Source organism: Netta rufina (assembly GCF_964035555.1).
Source record: "Netta rufina genome assembly, chromosome: 13".
NCBI lineage: Eukaryota > Metazoa > Chordata > Aves > Anseriformes > Anatidae > Netta > Netta rufina.
Window position 1 is genome coordinate 3,412,283 of NC_140136.1, and position 16,864 is coordinate 3,429,146.

At 42.5% G+C, this 16,864-nt stretch overlaps 1 protein-coding gene across 1 annotated transcript in view; it reads right to left on the reverse strand.

The window, feature by feature from the left end:
* Positions 1 to 413: 413 nt before the first annotated feature.
* CRISPLD2 (cysteine rich secretory protein LCCL domain containing 2) overlaps positions 414 to 16,864 on the reverse strand; it is a 29,493-nt gene continuing 13,042 nt past the window's right edge. The window contains exons 6-15 of the mRNA XM_084294979.1: positions 15,981 to 16,081; positions 14,414 to 14,572; positions 13,599 to 13,659; positions 12,934 to 13,000; positions 11,800 to 11,930; positions 11,611 to 11,654; positions 11,083 to 11,155; positions 10,406 to 10,481; positions 5,870 to 6,003; positions 414 to 3,729 (exon numbers count right to left, since the gene is read on the reverse strand). Coding sequence (XP_084151105.1) covers positions 3,675 to 3,729; positions 5,870 to 6,003; positions 10,406 to 10,481; positions 11,083 to 11,155; positions 11,611 to 11,654; positions 11,800 to 11,930; positions 12,934 to 13,000; positions 13,599 to 13,659; positions 14,414 to 14,572; positions 15,981 to 16,081 — 901 coding nt within the window. The 3' untranslated portion in view covers positions 414 to 3,674. The remainder of the gene's footprint in view (positions 3,730 to 5,869; positions 6,004 to 10,405; positions 10,482 to 11,082; positions 11,156 to 11,610; positions 11,655 to 11,799; positions 11,931 to 12,933; positions 13,001 to 13,598; positions 13,660 to 14,413; positions 14,573 to 15,980; positions 16,082 to 16,864) is intronic.

Consider the following 16,864-nt stretch of genomic DNA (forward strand, 5'->3'; position numbering starts at 1 on the left):
GACAGAAAGGAGTTCACCTCAGTTGTATTTTGCAGCATTACTTCATTAAACACTTTTTTCCAACACTTTAATCTACTTCAGGGAGTTAAAGACAGACATGAATTTTCCCTTACTCCCAGGATGTAAGGAAAGAATACACCTTATTCCAAATAGGATAAAAGTTGACTTTTAATGCTGGGGTACTGGGCAGTTCTATTTATTTGTCTGTGGAATAGACTCTGAACATTTTGATCTATCTTGGGCTCTCCAGGGGATACTCTGGTCCCCAGGAGCAATCCCAAATAGCTCAGGCTCAGTCTTCTAAATACAACCCCAGCTGTAGCTGAACATTGACGACAAGGGTGGCATTCATTCTGGGAAGGTTTTATTTCACAAATAATTCAGAAATAAAAAGAAAATGGAGGAAAAAAAGGTATTTTACAATTCTGTATTTAGAAAAAAATATATATAGTTTATAAACAAACACACAGCCCCTTGAAAAACATGCAAAGGCACACAAAAATTTACAAGAAACATTTACACATAGGAAGTAGTAAAATACATCATTTTTCATAGAAAAAAAAAAAAAAAAAAAGAAAGAAAAAGCAACTCTATGAACTGGCCCTAAATGTTTAGACTGCACAACTGACCAAGTACACAACTGGAGGTTCTTCAACCAGCTGTTGGCTGAATGGCTGCTGATGACTTAAAATGATGAAATGAATGGAGCCAGCAGACCCAAATGTGCACTGGCAGCTGGGGAAGCTAGAACAACTGTTAGGCATCAGCTTTGCCAGGGATTTAACCTGGATTCAGCAAGGATGCACCCAGGTGCTTCAAGATGGCACGGGCTTACTAATCTGCTGAGCTAGGGTCTAAGGAGGAACGTATCTAGAGATGTAAAGACGTGCTGCATCTTTAAGCTGCATTGAAATATGTTAGGCTAAGAAATGCTTTGGTATCAGAAGTAAAATCAGGAAATATTGGGCTAAAAACTGGTACTGTCCCACCTATATATGAATAGCTAGCACACGCAATTGCAAGCCATTGATATATCTTCATTGTCTTGGAGGACCTGATCACCCCTAATTCTGGTGGAGGTATGTTTAAATTAATAGCACCCAGGACCTCAAATGATATTTGTGTAGTAAAGTCACAATTTCTCTTTTGTACAACAAATATAAAAATAAACAGACACAGACTTAAATTATGATCAGTTTCTAAAAATCCAAACCAGTTGGCTGAAGATAAAAATACACAATTGTAGCTTGAATTAAGCGTTTTAGGATATTTCTGGTGGAAGGACAATTCCTCTCTTGCTCCCTTTCCATCAGGTAGATACATCCCGAGCTGTTTGGATTTTTATGTGCTCCACAATAATCCTCTAGACTTTTCTCCAAGAGCTCTCACGTTTCTTTCCACCATTTTTACAGCATCCATGATTGTCACAGACAGCATATTAGAGGTGGGATCCTACACTAGCTTTGAGGCATGTTATGTGCTCTTGCAATCCGCATGGAATCAGTGGGAAGGAGGCCCCTGGACACCTGATGGCATCTCTTACACTTTCCAATTCAATAAATAGCACAGTGGCTACCATTTGGCCCATGATGGTCATAGACTCATACTGCAGCATTTAATGGGCTTGAACCAGACTGTGTATAGCATAATTATTTACAGTGGGCAGAAACAGGGAAGCCTTATCTCACTGCCAAGATCTCAAATGCTTCCAACCAGCAGCTTTCCTAAGATATGTCCTGGCTGTTTATAACATCAATTTACCTAATAAGAAAAAAAGTTTTTCTATCTAAAGCAACTACTGTACACCTTGGAAGACAATACCACACAAATAAAGATGACACACAGTCATTTCTCTACGTCCCTCTCCGAAGGTAGGTTTGCTGTGCAGCACTTTTGGAGACGATTGTAATTCCAACTGACTTTACAGCAGGTCTCTTTCCAAATTTAGATTTCATAAAGAAGGAAACCCCAATGGAGACACAAGCTGAGCAATAAATGTAATTTCTTTGCTGATTTCATGGCATTTGCCAAATTAAAGAAGTGCTTCATCGTATTAACAGTTTTGGTCTGTGTTTTAAAACAGCTTGAAGACATTGTTTTTATAACTCTCTAGATTAAACTGAACACAGCCTGAGCATACGAGTGGCTATGAGACATCTGCCAAATAGAGTGAAAATTTTCCCATTTGTTATAGAATATTACAATCTATTTAGTGAGCTGCAGGATTGTATTTTACAGGAACTGAAGAACTAAAGTTTGTGTTGCCTTCTCATGATTAATGAAGTTACTGGATGGGTGTGTAAAAGACAACCAGACTTGTGTTTAGACCGAGCCTAAAATTAATTTCCAATATGAAGTAGAGAAAAATCTCCTGCCTTAAAGAGCAGCTCAGACCAGGCTATTCTCTTGGCTTTGAAGTGCTTTGGATGCATGTTGAGACATAAATAACAAAACATTAAATAGCATCACTGCAACATCTATAGGTTTCGCAAAACAGCATCCTGGATATCAAATGCTCAAGGGTACAGCATTTACACTAAAAGTTGGGATCCATTGCTGTCAAAAAAAAACAATGGGGAAAAAAAATCTATCCCAATTTATGCTGTATCTTTTTAAGTATCAGAACTGCACACACAACAAAGATCTTCATGAAGGTAAAGTGAACATGCTTCCTATGGATGCAATGATTCCTAGCAAAAATAAGATTAACTTTATCACTACTTAACTACTACAGATAAAACAACCAGCACTGCTGTATAAAACAATACGCTGCATTTAACTGAAGTTTTATTTTAAATGGCATGTAATATAGAATGAGATGTGCCAGCACAGGAGCCCCAGTTCATTGACTTCTCATGGGTTATGAGACTTGCAAAGTACCTGTGAATGTTTGACCAGCAAACACTAAACCTGCTGTTTTGATGATCTGGTGGCTTCATTTTCTGCAGCGTGGGTCTCTGCCACCATCTCGAGCCCTACTCCAGTCCCCAGAAATCCTCGATATCCAGTCGGCAGAAACATCCTCTCCCCCACAGTACAACTTAGCCTAGTGCAATGCCCACACAGCAGCGCTGATGCATCTCAACTTGTTTCAAAAATACCAAATATTCTCTTCTTTAGCACACAAATCAAACATGCACAAGCACACCTTATCACAGCCCAAACTCTCCCCAAATGATGTGTCTTTTAAAACAGTTTCTTATATCAAAGGGCCCAGCATCTGGACTGTCACTCAGTTCTGAGTCTGTATATCACCACATCCATTGGAGAAGATGCTTCACCTCCCAAAAAAGCCATCCAGAGCCATGCTGAGATCCCTACAGCTGCTGTACATTGAGCCACCACAGTTCTGTGCAGCACACCTCTCTTGTAAATTGAAAGTTAGAATGGTTTATCATTGCTGAATGCCCCTAGAGAAACAAAAACACAAAACAAAAAGATACAACGCTGAACAGGTGCGATGAGATGCAAACAGCTGAGTCAGAACCTGTTGTCTTTTTTTTTTTTTTTTTGGTCTTTTTTTTTTTCCTTTTCTTTTTTTCTTTTCTTTTCTAATTCCCTGAAAGAGATCGGCAAGGAGGGTATGTTCAGAGCTGATGCCATCAGAGGAGCCTTCCTGTCTCTGGAGATCAGCGGAGCGCTCTCCAAAAGAAACTTGCACCTTCCTTGGGAATTTACTGCTTCACAGCAAAAATTCGGAAAGCATTTCCATCTGAAGGATTAATCAACCTGGAGAAAAAAAAAAATAAAAAGAAAATGCAATCAACCAGATGTAGGCACTGCAGGACTCATGGTGCAAAAGTGCTACAGGAAGCTCCGAATTTCTCTGGGGTGCACCAATTCAGCATGCTGGGTCTGTGCTGATGTAGCCCCACCAGGAGCAGCTGCAGGACAGGAGAAAGACAAAGGATGAAAGAGAAGAGGCAGAAATTCATGAGTTCACTTTTTTTTTTTTTCATGTTTATGATCCAGATCTACGTCCTAATGTCAACAGAAGGAACTGGGAAATAAAAGCCCCTTTTACAACTCTAGCATTTGTCTGGGGAACACTGTGCTCCCTTTTACAGAGATTTGTGCATAAAGAGAACATGTTCCCTAAAACCAGTTGTCAAATAGGCTGGCAGGCTCCCAGGGCCCATCTGGCCCATCTCCAGGTGCTGGCAATGGGAGCAGACAGATCAGCACACGTTAAGTGGCAATCTACAGGTATATCCATTTTCCACCTTCAGAGGTGCTCCCAACAGCTCTGACTGAGCACAGGGCAAGAGCCCTCCCTGTTCCCAGCCCTGCTATGCTGCAAATCCCCAAGAGAAAGGCAAAATATCATATTCTCCTGTAAAGCACATGTTCCAACAAGGGTGAAGTCTCAGTAAATTTTAAAGGCAACCTTATCCTGTACCTGTTTGTACATGCATCTTTATAAAAGTTTGTTTCCAGTGTCCTAAAGGATAAGATTTTCACCTTGAGTTTTGAAAAGCTATTCCACCATCTCACAGCTCAGAGGTGCTCCTTCTTGCTGAGTGTAAATAACACTTTCCAAACCTTCATACTCATCCCTGCTGCTATAGCGTCTTTGGTTTCCCTCACCTCCTAGATCAGCACCTGGTGCTCATATTACATGTCACTGCCAGTGGGAAAGTTTATTCTTAGCTTGGCTAGAGTTTGTCATGCAAGCAAAAAGTTCTCTGTCAGTATAAAAGATAAATTAAAGGAAGACAGAGGTAGAAGAAAACTGGTATGAGCAGGAGATTCTGTGATATTTATCCAAAATGAAAGTAAATCTGCCAAATTACAGATCACACAGGTACAAAAAGTTGATTCTGGTAAATCTGTACCAAAGAATCTCATATTTAATGTCTTAGCTTTCCTGTTTGTTTTTTTTTGTTGTTGTTGTTGTTTGTTTGATTGTTTGTTTTTTAAATTATTATTATTATTTTCCTCTGCAGCAGTGTTTTGGAATATTCATTGTTAGAATATAAATATCAAAACTCAGTTGGATTTCTTATTATAACAAAGGAACCTCACAGAGCAGATAGACATGTCAGTAATAACCAAAACCCACCACAATAGTGATTAATGTTATTTTTTCAAATATAAGTTTGAGAACTCAGTACCATCACACCGATGTGTGAAAAAAAAATACATCACAAACTGAATCAGAAGTAGCAAATTAGAAAGGACTGAATGAGCTGCAACTCAATCACTGTGATCATGTGCAGGTGGAAGGTTTTGGAAACACTGATTTGCAATTGTTCACAGAAACCAGCAAGGTTAGACCAAAAGAAGTCATGCAGAAGTACAAGGGTGGAAAACCCATCTTAAAAAACTGTTTGATCTTCTCTCTAGAGGTTAATTTGCTCATGTCTTTCAATAAGAATAGAGAAATTAAATTAATGAGTGCAAACACATCCTACACACCGAAATTCAATGGAAATCTCATTAAACCTCAAACCAAACTGAAAGCTGAAGAAATACCCATATTTATCTTTCAGACAAGCAAGTTTGGGAACTTTCTTCTTCATTAAAATTTAATTCCAAAAGATTATCCAATAATCATTGATGTAATAATTACAACAGTGGATTTTTAATGATATACGTATATAGCAAAATGTTTTAATATGGATTCATCTCTTTAAAAAATATCTTAATGGTATTTCATACCTTTTGCACTGGTCTGAAAGTAGCTACTGACTTGTGGAAGGTAAGAGCAGGACAACACGCTCTATTTGTTTGCATCTTCAAATTCACAGTGACACTGTTAAGTCATATTTCCAACTCACCAACCTTTCTAGCTGATATCTGCTGACTTTGACACACAACTGAACTTAAAATCAAGAATAAGAGGAAAGTACAAAGCGAAATATCCCACCTCTCAGACTGGACTCCATTCTTTAAGGAGCCAACATAAATTTTCTTCTTTTCTACCGGCATCACATCTACAAAGCCACCTTCTTCATCTGGAATGACTCCTGCATGCACGGCACTTTTGCAGATACTGGAGCTCTGAAAAATATTGAGTTATTTTGATTTACAACACATCTCTATTTTACATCTGGAGATTTACCTTCTCCATCAGAATCAAGAAAAAAAAAATCAACAGAGAATAAAAGAGAGTGGAGTCAAAGAGCTATGAAACAATTCTGTCATTCTTATGGGCAGACTGGGGATGATCATGGACCAGATCTGGGGATATGATAAGCCAGGTATCAAATGCAGAGGTGAAATAGCTGTAAGACCCAGCGCTGCCATGACATACAAGCAGCTGGTCCACTGAACAGAGAAACCGTGATGGTGCAAACTCCTTGCTAGTGACCAGCCACTGTGCCAAAGCTTATTCACCCAGCTGCTTGCAAAGCAGATGCTTTTCCTGAATTAAGCTACTGAATTAAGCTAAATGGCCACCAGCTATCTGGGAGAGTTCACATGCTCCTGTCTAGGAAAAAAAAAAAAAAACAGGAGGACTGCACCCCCAGAGTGGTGTAGCTTTGGGGCAGTTGGATATCCCATTACCCTGTAAGACTACACTGAGTACTGAGAGAGATTAACGCTTCTGAAAAAAAAAACAAAACTAAAGCTTCTCCATTGCGCATCACTGTTACCCTGTTCTCCTTGATGTGCAGAGTCAGAAGAGCAAGAGGAACACAAAACACTGACAAAAGATGACTAAGCTCTCAAAGCATCCAGGAAACAGAGCAAAAGCAGAGGAGGCTTAAGTGTAGTATAAACTTGGCCATCAGCCCTCTAAAGGATTTACATACAGCAAGCTGGAACAACAACAAACAGATCAGTTTTGCGCAGGGAACTGCAGCAGGTGAAAATCCCAGCCCCATAAACTCCCTGATGGCTAAAACCCAAACTACTACAAAACCAGTGCCAAGGGCAAACATTCCCATCATGTACGTACAATACAGATCGTGCTGTTTCCTTCTCAACAGCCATATATGGCAGGTTTGCCTTGTCCCCTATATATTTATCACTTTGGATCGACTATCTCTTGGCAGCTCCCTGGGTTTTTGAGAGTCAATTTAGTATTTTGCTTCTATATAAGGGCAAGGGAACGCTCTGTTTGGAAGATACGCTGTGAATTTGCCCTACTATGCAGTGGGAAATCTGTAAATCTAAAATTGGCTCATAAAATTAAACTGTCCTGAATCAATTTGCAACACTCTCCACTGGGAGACATCCTAAACGATGTTCTTCTCAAGGCATTCCTGCTTTTTCCAGGACTTGCTGTTCTGCTGCTTACTGAAAGCTTTGACCAGAAGGCTTTTTATTGCCTTACCCAAATCCTCCCCCTATCACTCTGTTGGATTACTGCTTTCTTCTATCACAGTCCAAGCTTTGCTTTGATGGATTGCTCACAGAGCTTTTGGAGGATGAGACATTTCAAGAATCAAGGCCATTCCTCTTGAACTCTGAAGTAGAGCAGCTGCCCAGACCACGCAATGGCTTTCCATGGCGTAGCCCCTTCACGTCTGCCTCAGCACCACACAGGTCTCTTGGGATGCTCTGAGAGCATTTCCTGATGAAATGGACTCTGAGGCATACCCCAATAAGATGACAGCACTTTTTTATAGTTGGCCATTAACAATGATCCGTGACTATGAATTTAATCATCCATAATTTCTTCATTAGCGTGACCGGTTTAATCATTGAGTTCCTATCTCATGAGGGCTGAGCTACCCAGCTTGGATTACTCTGATGATAAAGGTCTCCTTCGTTAAGTGATCTGTCCTCCTCCAACTAATTGCAGCACAGTTGTGGATAAAGGACCTTATCTCAAGAGTAGAGAGCCATTTCCTCTCCCAGCTCTGTCGGGCTCCTAAGCAGGGATGAGGAAGTGTTTCCCTTGCAGTGTTGCACACTAAGAGCCAGGCAAGTGACAGCATAAGTGACATAAAAGCTTTTGTATGGTCTCAATAAAGATCCCTAGGTGTTCACACAGCTCCAGCATCCCCCAGATCTGTCTCTGTTCACATCAGAAAGAGCTGAGCTACCTCCTCAGCACAGTCACGTGTTCAGAGACATTTTTTTCTCTAATTTTTCCAATTCAGAAACCTCACAGTGAGGTTGACCATGCGAGGTCAAAAGTAATTGACCCCAGAGAAGTAACTCTGAGCGTCCCACTACTGATGGTACCTCTGTGCATTCCAGAGACACGCCCACCATCTTCAGTGACATTACTGGTGATTATAATCCAGAGATCCCTACAGACCCATAAAGCCACAACATGGGAACATGAGCAAGATTTTCTGTTCCCTAGCAGCTTGCTTGTTGCCACTAATTTCAGCCCTGGGAGGATGCCATTCAGTGGACAGACCTGGGATTTGGGCATGAACTTTTCCTGTGGCATATCTGAGTGCATTTTTTTTCATTTACCCCAGATTTCAAGGCTCCTCTATATCCCCATTCCACAAACCCTTTGTGGTTCTGACTGCTGTGCCTTGTCATTCTGCCACTGCTCCCCAGTATCCCGGCTTTTTGGACGCCTCAGTCCACCTAGACCTCACCTCTTCTAAACGCACTTCCCTAGACCAGCCAAGCATTTTTGTCACCACTTCTTGGACTACGGACTCCTTAGCTGTCAGAGCGTTTAGCAAATCAGTGCTTTGGCAAGTTTGCTAAGAAGCCATTTTCTTTTAGAGCACTTATTTAAGAAGACATGGTTGGGACACAATTCCCCCAGGGCCATGAAGGCCCTACACTCCAGATGCGTAGCCGTGCAAACCTCCCAGAAGACTTGCACTTGTCTCATCCAGCTCATTTTCTGCTTTAATTATTTCTCAGCCACAGGCTTGGGTTAATTCACAGCATCCCCTCCCAGAGGGCATCCCGCACAGTCCATGCCCAGCAGAAAAGGGCATTGCTCAAATTCTCCCTGCATATCATGCCTGTTTATATGGTCAACTTTCCAGCCTGAGCATTTATCACCATCAATACCTCTCCTTTGCAACATGTTTCACACCCTCCTCAAACTCCTTTTTTCCCCTGCTGGATTCTTTTTTAAATCTGTTTTGCTACCAACGACTCATTCTGCTAAAATCCAAAGCGTTTTTCCTATTAGACGTGCAGCACACTATTAGCACAGCAGCCCAAAAAAAGGTTAACCAAGCCTTCTAAGAGGTGGCCAAAAACATTTTCCTTTTTTTTTTTTTCTTTCCCCTTAAATCATGGTCCATACCCCAATTTATGAAACACAATAACCAGAGGGGACAGTAGGAAATGGAGTTTGTCCTTCATTAAAGGACACTAATCCTTTTGCGTCAGTACAAATAGGGAAGCAATGAAGCAATGCCAGCCCAAGATGCTGGTCCTCACCAAAAACCTTGTAATTGTATACCCCATTCAGGAGTAATCTGAGGTAGTTTTGTCTTCAGTAAAAGAAAAGGAAAACTATTTCCCATTTCCTGCAGGTCAGAGCACGCATAGAGGCAGATACCACGGGGCAACAGCTGTGCGATGGATTTGCATATGAGCTTGTCTAGGCTAACTTGTTTATGTTTCTATTTAAAAATAAATAAATATTAAATAATGGTCCCAAGTAAAATAAAAAATAATTATTTAAAAATCACTTCTCTCAATGGCTTTCCCCAAACTGTTGTATGATTTTCCCAGGGTGTTTTTCTCAGGAGTCTGCAATGCTCCATGTGGACCCTGAGCTGGGGATGCAGGCACTCACTGGGACCCACGATCAGCCCCAAAGCATGTTCCTACGGGCTAGACACCAGCCCGGGAGAGCTGGCATTTCTGAAGACAATCTCTGACAGGAAAAAAAGAGACACCCACAAATGGAAAAATGTTGAAACTCAGTTTTCAGAGGCCTAATATTAAGAGATTTCAAGAAAATGACTCTCTGCCTAGTTTTAGCATCAAGTCTCTGCTCATCCCCACGAGCAGAGTTTAGAAAAACAAACCGATAAAACCAACTCGCATGTTTTCTTTCCACTGCTCCGTGCTGTGTCCCAATTGCTCAAAAACACTGTTCAGCTCCCAGAAAGAGGAGAGGGGAGGGAGAAGACAGACTCCTTGTGCCAAAAACATAGTGTGGTTGTATATGCGGCATATATAATATAAGCCCTTTGGTGTTCATCTGTAGATCTCCAAACCAAGGCAGTGCTTTACCAACGCAAGCAAACATTACTGCTGTCTCGTGTCCATCACCCCAAAGTCCAGAAGAAGTCAGCACCAGAAACTGGAGGGGCTCCCCAAGCCCATTGACCCCAGCCCGTTGTCCACCACTGCTGCACTTTGTTGGTGCCACTTATTCCTTCATCCCCATCTACCCCAACCCCATGCTGCAGCGGTCATGGGGAGCTTTAATCCCTTCCTAAATCACAGAGAAAACCCCGCTCTGCAATACAGACATCGTGTTACACGGGGTCATCAGGGAAAGGAGCATACTCACATCTGCATAGATGTTTGTGCCAAACACCGGTGCCCAGTACGATGGCTCATCTTTACAGTGGGCTGGACAATAAATCCTAGAAAACAATTTATTCAGATTTATTCTCTATACCAAGGCTCAACAGGAAAGCAAGCTGCATTCTTCGGAGATTTCAAGTGCCTGCATCTGGTCTGCAGGTGGCAACAGTGAATCTAATTATTTGTTCCCCTCAGATGACTTTTTGTAGTTACTACAGAACTGCAAACACAAGGTTTTAGACCAGTAAAAGAAGGATTAGTCTTTTATGAGTTTTTCAGAGGGGACTGCTTATATTTTTGCAGAATGCTGTGCACATTATGATTTGCATGAATTTGTGCCCCTGTCCTCTACTGCGACTGACACCTGCACAAGGCAGCTTTCAGCATTCCAGGCGTGGGCTCACTGAAACACGATCGCGTAGCCTGACTTCTGTATTACTGTAGCAGCCCAAAAGCTCATCATGTTTTCCACCACACTGCCCATGTGCCTGCTCTTGCTGAAAACACACTTTGGGGCAAAACACAGTGGCAGGAGGAAGTACACCGTTCCCAAAAGCTCTCAGATTTGGGGCTCTCACCATCCCTCCTCCGTTCACCTGTCCCTGCCCCAAGCAGTGCAGATTTAAGCTGAGCACAAATTTGCTCGAGGCACGCAGTTACCTTGGGCAATGGGTCGCAGGTTTCTTGAACTTGCACAGCTCAGCTACTGTGGTGTAGCAATCCAGTGTCTGTGCTGCGGAAATAAACACAGAGAAGGAAATAAACACAGAGAAGGAAATTACTAGACCCAATAGCCAAGCAGCTGTAGAAAACACTAGTCACAGGCATGCAGCACCCCTGGGGAGACCCACATCCAGGTGAGGGCACCAGGATTAAAGTCACTCACTCCTTCACCAGGAGCATGCACCCAGGAGAGGGCTGAGCAGCTCTCCCACAGAAGTCCTGCTGCCTTACTACAAGGTGGTTTTCAAAAGGTCAAAGCTCTCAGAAGAGAAAAGCAGGTGACCCACAAAACAGGGTATTTTTGTTACAGCCATGTAGCTATGTAGTTTCCAGACCCGTGGTACGGAGCCATTGGACGTGATCACATCAAATTAAAAAGAGCACTGCATGGAGTGGTATTTTCAACCATCTCATAAAACTGTAGTAAATATGGTTTCTTCTCAACTTCACAAACTTAAAACTTACTTGTGACTTTGGAAACCATGAATGCATTTGAAGGTTTACTTTTCCTGCAAAACAAGAAAAAATATGTATTAAAAAAATAAGCATACTAAAATTACTTGAATCACTATGTCTGTGTATGCGTAAAAAAGATGACTGAACATCTGCATATATTTAAAGCAAATATGAACACTTTTTTCACAGAGGCAGTACCTGAAAGACTCCACACCATTCCTGGTAGACTTCACAAAAGCTGGTGTCCTCCCCTTCCTCGTGATATCCACCAGCCCTCCTTTATTGTCCAGGATGCCGTAATGAATTGCAGCACGACATATGCTTGATGACTGGGAAGAGCACAACAAACAGTATGTGAAATAAATCTCATTCACAGAACAGCACTGAGCAACTGCTGTGCAAAAAAGCAATGAAGAAACGAACCACCACCAAAGTGCCAAATGGAAAATAAACTGAATACACCCCTTTGGAATCTAACTCTTCCTCTCCCAACATAACCTTACTCTTTTGCTATTCTTACTATTATTTTAAGCACTGCTTGGTTGAATGACATTTATTTTATTATTATTTTTTTTTAAGTATCAAAACCATACGCTTAGATACAGCTTAGGAAAAAAAAAAAAAAAAAAAAAAAAGATAAAAATAAAAAGCAGCTTGGGAAGTTAACAACCAGTATGAAATATTTCCAGTTCTCAACAAAATAATCAAACCCAAAATATTTCTGCTGAAACCACTTGGAGGAGGAGGCTGTCTGCAGTCACAGAGGTTGCAGGGCAAAGATATATCGTGGACAATGTAGTCACACATAAGGAGCAAATGGGGAAGCAAGCATGCTTTACAGAAATACCCTTTCATCTTCAACCTTCCTTCACTCCAACAGGAGTTTTCATGGGGAAACAGTGCCATGCCTTATTTGTAAACTATTGTGCTAGTTCAAGATCCAACAAATCTTCCCAAAATATTTAGTTACAACATTTTTACAGTGTTTGTAGTATGAAGTTTCTGTTCAGCATGACAGCTGCCCACACTAAAGAGGAACACTTTGTAAGAGCTGTCTATTGATCCTTATCCCTCACTTTCCATGGGTTTTATTGTGCATTAAGGGCATTTATGACAAAATCAAGCCTGGAGTCCCTTTGCCTTTCCAGACTGCTTCTTTTTTCATCACTAAGATGAGGAAAATACAGATAATCTTTATTAGCACCCGTTTACAGCACCACAACTGGAGAATATGGAAAGCCAAATTACACTAGAATTGTTGGCATTTCCCATTTCTGTTATTACCACTAACTCCCCACAAATTGCATCTATGAGCTATTAAAAGGTACTTACACTCTCATAATAAAATGTTCCAAAGATCTTTCCCTTACTGTACAAGCAGCCAGCTGGGCACAAATACCTAGTAAAGATATATATCTTTGAGAGTGGCGAAAAAACAATTCAAGAAAAACAGACTTTGACTCTATTTCATTTAATAGTCATTCCATTCATTTCACGTAACTCTTCCAATTTAAAAACAAGATTGCAAAATAGCTACTTTTTAAGACAGTTTCTCCACCCTCCTTAAAAACCCAACCAATATTTAGATTCTGTGGATTTGTTTTTTCTCCAAGTGATAAACTGTCCCGTTCTTTGCAGAAGCCTTAACCAGAAGTTCTTGACTGCCTGGGAGGGGACAAGCTATGAATTATTGGTCTGGCTTGGACAGTGGTGGAATGCACACGAAAGGCTCAAAAGTGACTCTGCCAAGATTTATTAAATGATTCTAGACACCTGGAACTGTGGGTCATGATAGCTGCATAAGAAAACTGAGTCACCTTACTACTAGGCTCTGCTGAAGGCTTCGAACTGAGAGAAATGAAGGCTTTTTGCAAAGAGACCTGCCTAGACAGTTGCAAAAATATATATAGTATAGACTACACCTTGTTTGCAAGAACCTGCCAGTTTTGAGACCACTTTTCCCTGCACTGATCCACGAGGTATCAATAAAACATTACCTGTTGCATGTTGAGCCTCTGCATTTGTCTCTCATCTTGGTCTCACAGGTAATGACTTGTGCTGGAAGAAAAAAAGAAAAAAAAAAAAAAGTGAAAATAAAGCTATGCTGTAAGACGAAAGAGACAGCCACTGCCTGCTCTTGGGCTGCAGTGAGGGGCAGCCACTGTACATCTTTCCTGGAGGTCTTTAGTGCAGTAAGATAAAATCTTATTGCAGACTGAGCAGCCTGGAGCTGTTGCCTCTTGAACTGTTCGCCCAAGACAGGTGTCTTTGGGAATATTAACAGGGAAGAAACGTTTGACAGCCAAAGGTTTTGATTTACAGCCCGAGGTCTGCAGCCAGAGCTCTAATTCTCCATTTAATTACAGACTTGCAAGATGTTAGTAGATAAACTTGAAAAGGATGCATTTGCTTGCCTCGCCTTGTTTTCAGAATAACTCTCTTTTAATTAACAGCGATTAGAAAACAACCGAGGAAGTACTACCAACTCTACAAACAACTTCAGAAAGCTTCCCAAGCAAGACATAAAAAGGAAACCAATCAAAATCCCCAGAAAAGATGCAAAGAGGGTAACTGCTGAATTTAGAGACTTTTGAATGGGAAACCAAACCAATATTTCCTAAATTGTCTACTGACCTGGGGGCCTTCAGTTCACTGGTACTTTCTTAAGATGTCTTAACGGGCAGACTTTAAAGAACAGACAGGTATTGCAGATTGACATGCAGAAGGCACAAGGGGCTTTTGAAAGCTTTGCTCCCTGTTTTTGGTAGGAAAAAAAAAAAAAAAAAAGAAAGAAAGAAAGAGGCTGCCTTACTCATATAGGTCTCTGGGGAGGTTTTCTTGGGCTTGACAGGTTTGCTGGGCTTCTTCTCCGGAGGGTGGAACCACACGGGTTTCTGCTCTGAAATTTGTGGAGTCTCCACTTCGTTAGTCTCGTCTGTCTCAGTGATGAAGGTGTCCTCGTAACGGTAATCTTGTTAGAAAGGAGGATTAAAAATAATTACAGAGTGTTCACAACAACAAGGAAGTCAGGTTCCTTTTTGGAGGGAGAAGATTTGGTTTGACAAGGATCTGCTTTTAAACAGTGAGAAACCTAAAAACAGAAGTTAAATGCAGCACAGGACCATTGCCAGGGCAGGTACAGCACCAGGAGAGGAGATGTGCTTCTCCAGTGAGCTCCACATGAAGCGGAATTTATAGCATCTCGCAATAAAGGTTTGCAATGATCTAGACTAATTAATGAACAAGAGTGCTGAACACCTTGCAAAAAGAGGGCATTTGGGAAGGTGGCTAACACTTTTCTGCTCTTCAAACTGACCCCATCAGCACAGCTTCAGCTGGTTCTCTGGTAGAGCTCCTGCAGTGCCCCCCTGCTCCTGCAGAACAAGCTACTGGTGCAGCCAGGCAGAGGGATTTGGGACACGATGCCAGCAAAATTAATTCTGCTCAGCTGGCCCTCCACAAAACCTGACCCTGCTTTCATCCTCAGCAATAGGGAGGGGGGGGGCGATGGATGGTGGCTCTGCAGGGGCTTTGAGGAAAAACAGCAGGGAGAAAGGGAGCTCTCCAGCTCCCACCTGCTCCCCAAGGGCTCCTCCCAACCCCAGGCAAAAAGTGATAAATGCAGCAACAGAAGCTTCTGCTCTGGGCAAGCCTCCAGGGAGCTTGCCTGTTTCTGAAATCCCAGTTCTTCATGAAGGAAAACACATGGGAAGGGATTGAAAAAAAAGAAAGAAAAAAAAGGCTCTTGATGCATGACCCAAGAAAATCCTGCATGCTAAGGGAGCAGCACTGCTTCATTGGACATTTCACAGCAATAAAAATATTTTTCGCTTTCTGTCCATCAAACTATTCCAAGAGAGCTCCTCCTCTCCTCCAAGAGACACAAATCGCTGTGTTCATTTGGCAGCCGTGAAAACCAAGGTGGGGAGGTAAAAGAAATGGAGAGGGAAGCACTGCGTCCCTGGCCCCTGAAGGAGCTGGGTGGGCAGCCAAGCTCTGCCCACCCACATCGCCTCCGGTAAGCGCTGGAGAACATTCCCTTCCCAAACAAACCCTGCGAGGACAGGGCCAGCCACCGAAATCCCGCCCCAGGTCCCCAGCCAAACCCACGCAAACACTGAGCCACTTCCCTCCATCCCAGTGCTCGCTCACATTTTCACGCTGAATCCGAGCTGGGAACTCTAAACAGCTCAGAGCCTTTCTGTGTCAGCCAGAGCCAGTGATTTACCATTACGCTGAGATGTCTAAATAGTAAGGGTGGGTAATTGAAAGCTGTGACTGCTTCCAATTAAAAGTTTCCAGGTGAAAGCTGGCTCCAGCTTCTCCCCCAGGCAGGAGGGTGCTGGGAGCAAAGCATCCCGTCCCCAAACCCCACACACCTTTGTAGCAGAGGTTGTTCTGGCAGCCTCCTCCATAGCTGGGGGGGCACTCGGAGCAGGGGCGGCCGGTCTTGTATGGGGCCTCACCGATCCAGTTGCCTCTGCAAGGATGGGAGAAACGTATGCCCGTCAGACAACCAAATACCCATCCAAGCCCTGGCCCCAAATCTTTCAGCCACCAGCACTATGGGTGTGGGATAAGCAAGTGTTTCTGCTCTACTTGCAAAGGAAAATGTGGAAAAGACAGCCTGTCTCATCTCTTTCCATCCCACACTTGACTTCAGCTTTCTTGTGCATCAAAGCCACCGTTCTCCCAGCATTTTCTGTAACCCCCCCATGCAGCTGCACAGGCCAGGCAGGAGCACGGCTCTTGCCATGTAAAAGCTGCTCTGTTTTCCATCTGGAACCATTTCCAAACAGCAAACTGCAGAAATCTGTGCCTCCCCCTGCCCAATTCCAGATCATCTGGGAATCAGAGCAGCACTTTGCGCTTCCCCCTCACCCAGCCCTGCCAGCAATTTTGCCTCTGAAGCTGCAGAAACTTCACCCCAGTCCAGAGCAACTAAGCAAAGACTAACCTGCTAGACCAGGAAAGCCTCGTGAGAAAAATGTTCCTTCTCATTTCACCTCCAGGACGATGATTTTAAGGGTTTACTTAATGAATTGTGTGCAATATCATCTTTATATTAAACTCTACTTCAAATACTGTGATTTAGTACACAGGAGTAAATCAATGGGTTACCACAGTTTCTCAAGAAACTACCCAGAAGCAAAAAGCCCTCTTTGGCCCTATTATTTCTGCATATTTCCAGTGCCTCTATTGCAACTATTAGGGGCTGAGAAGGGTCAAGGAGCTGGAGTTCAGTCCATGGCTCCGAACTCTT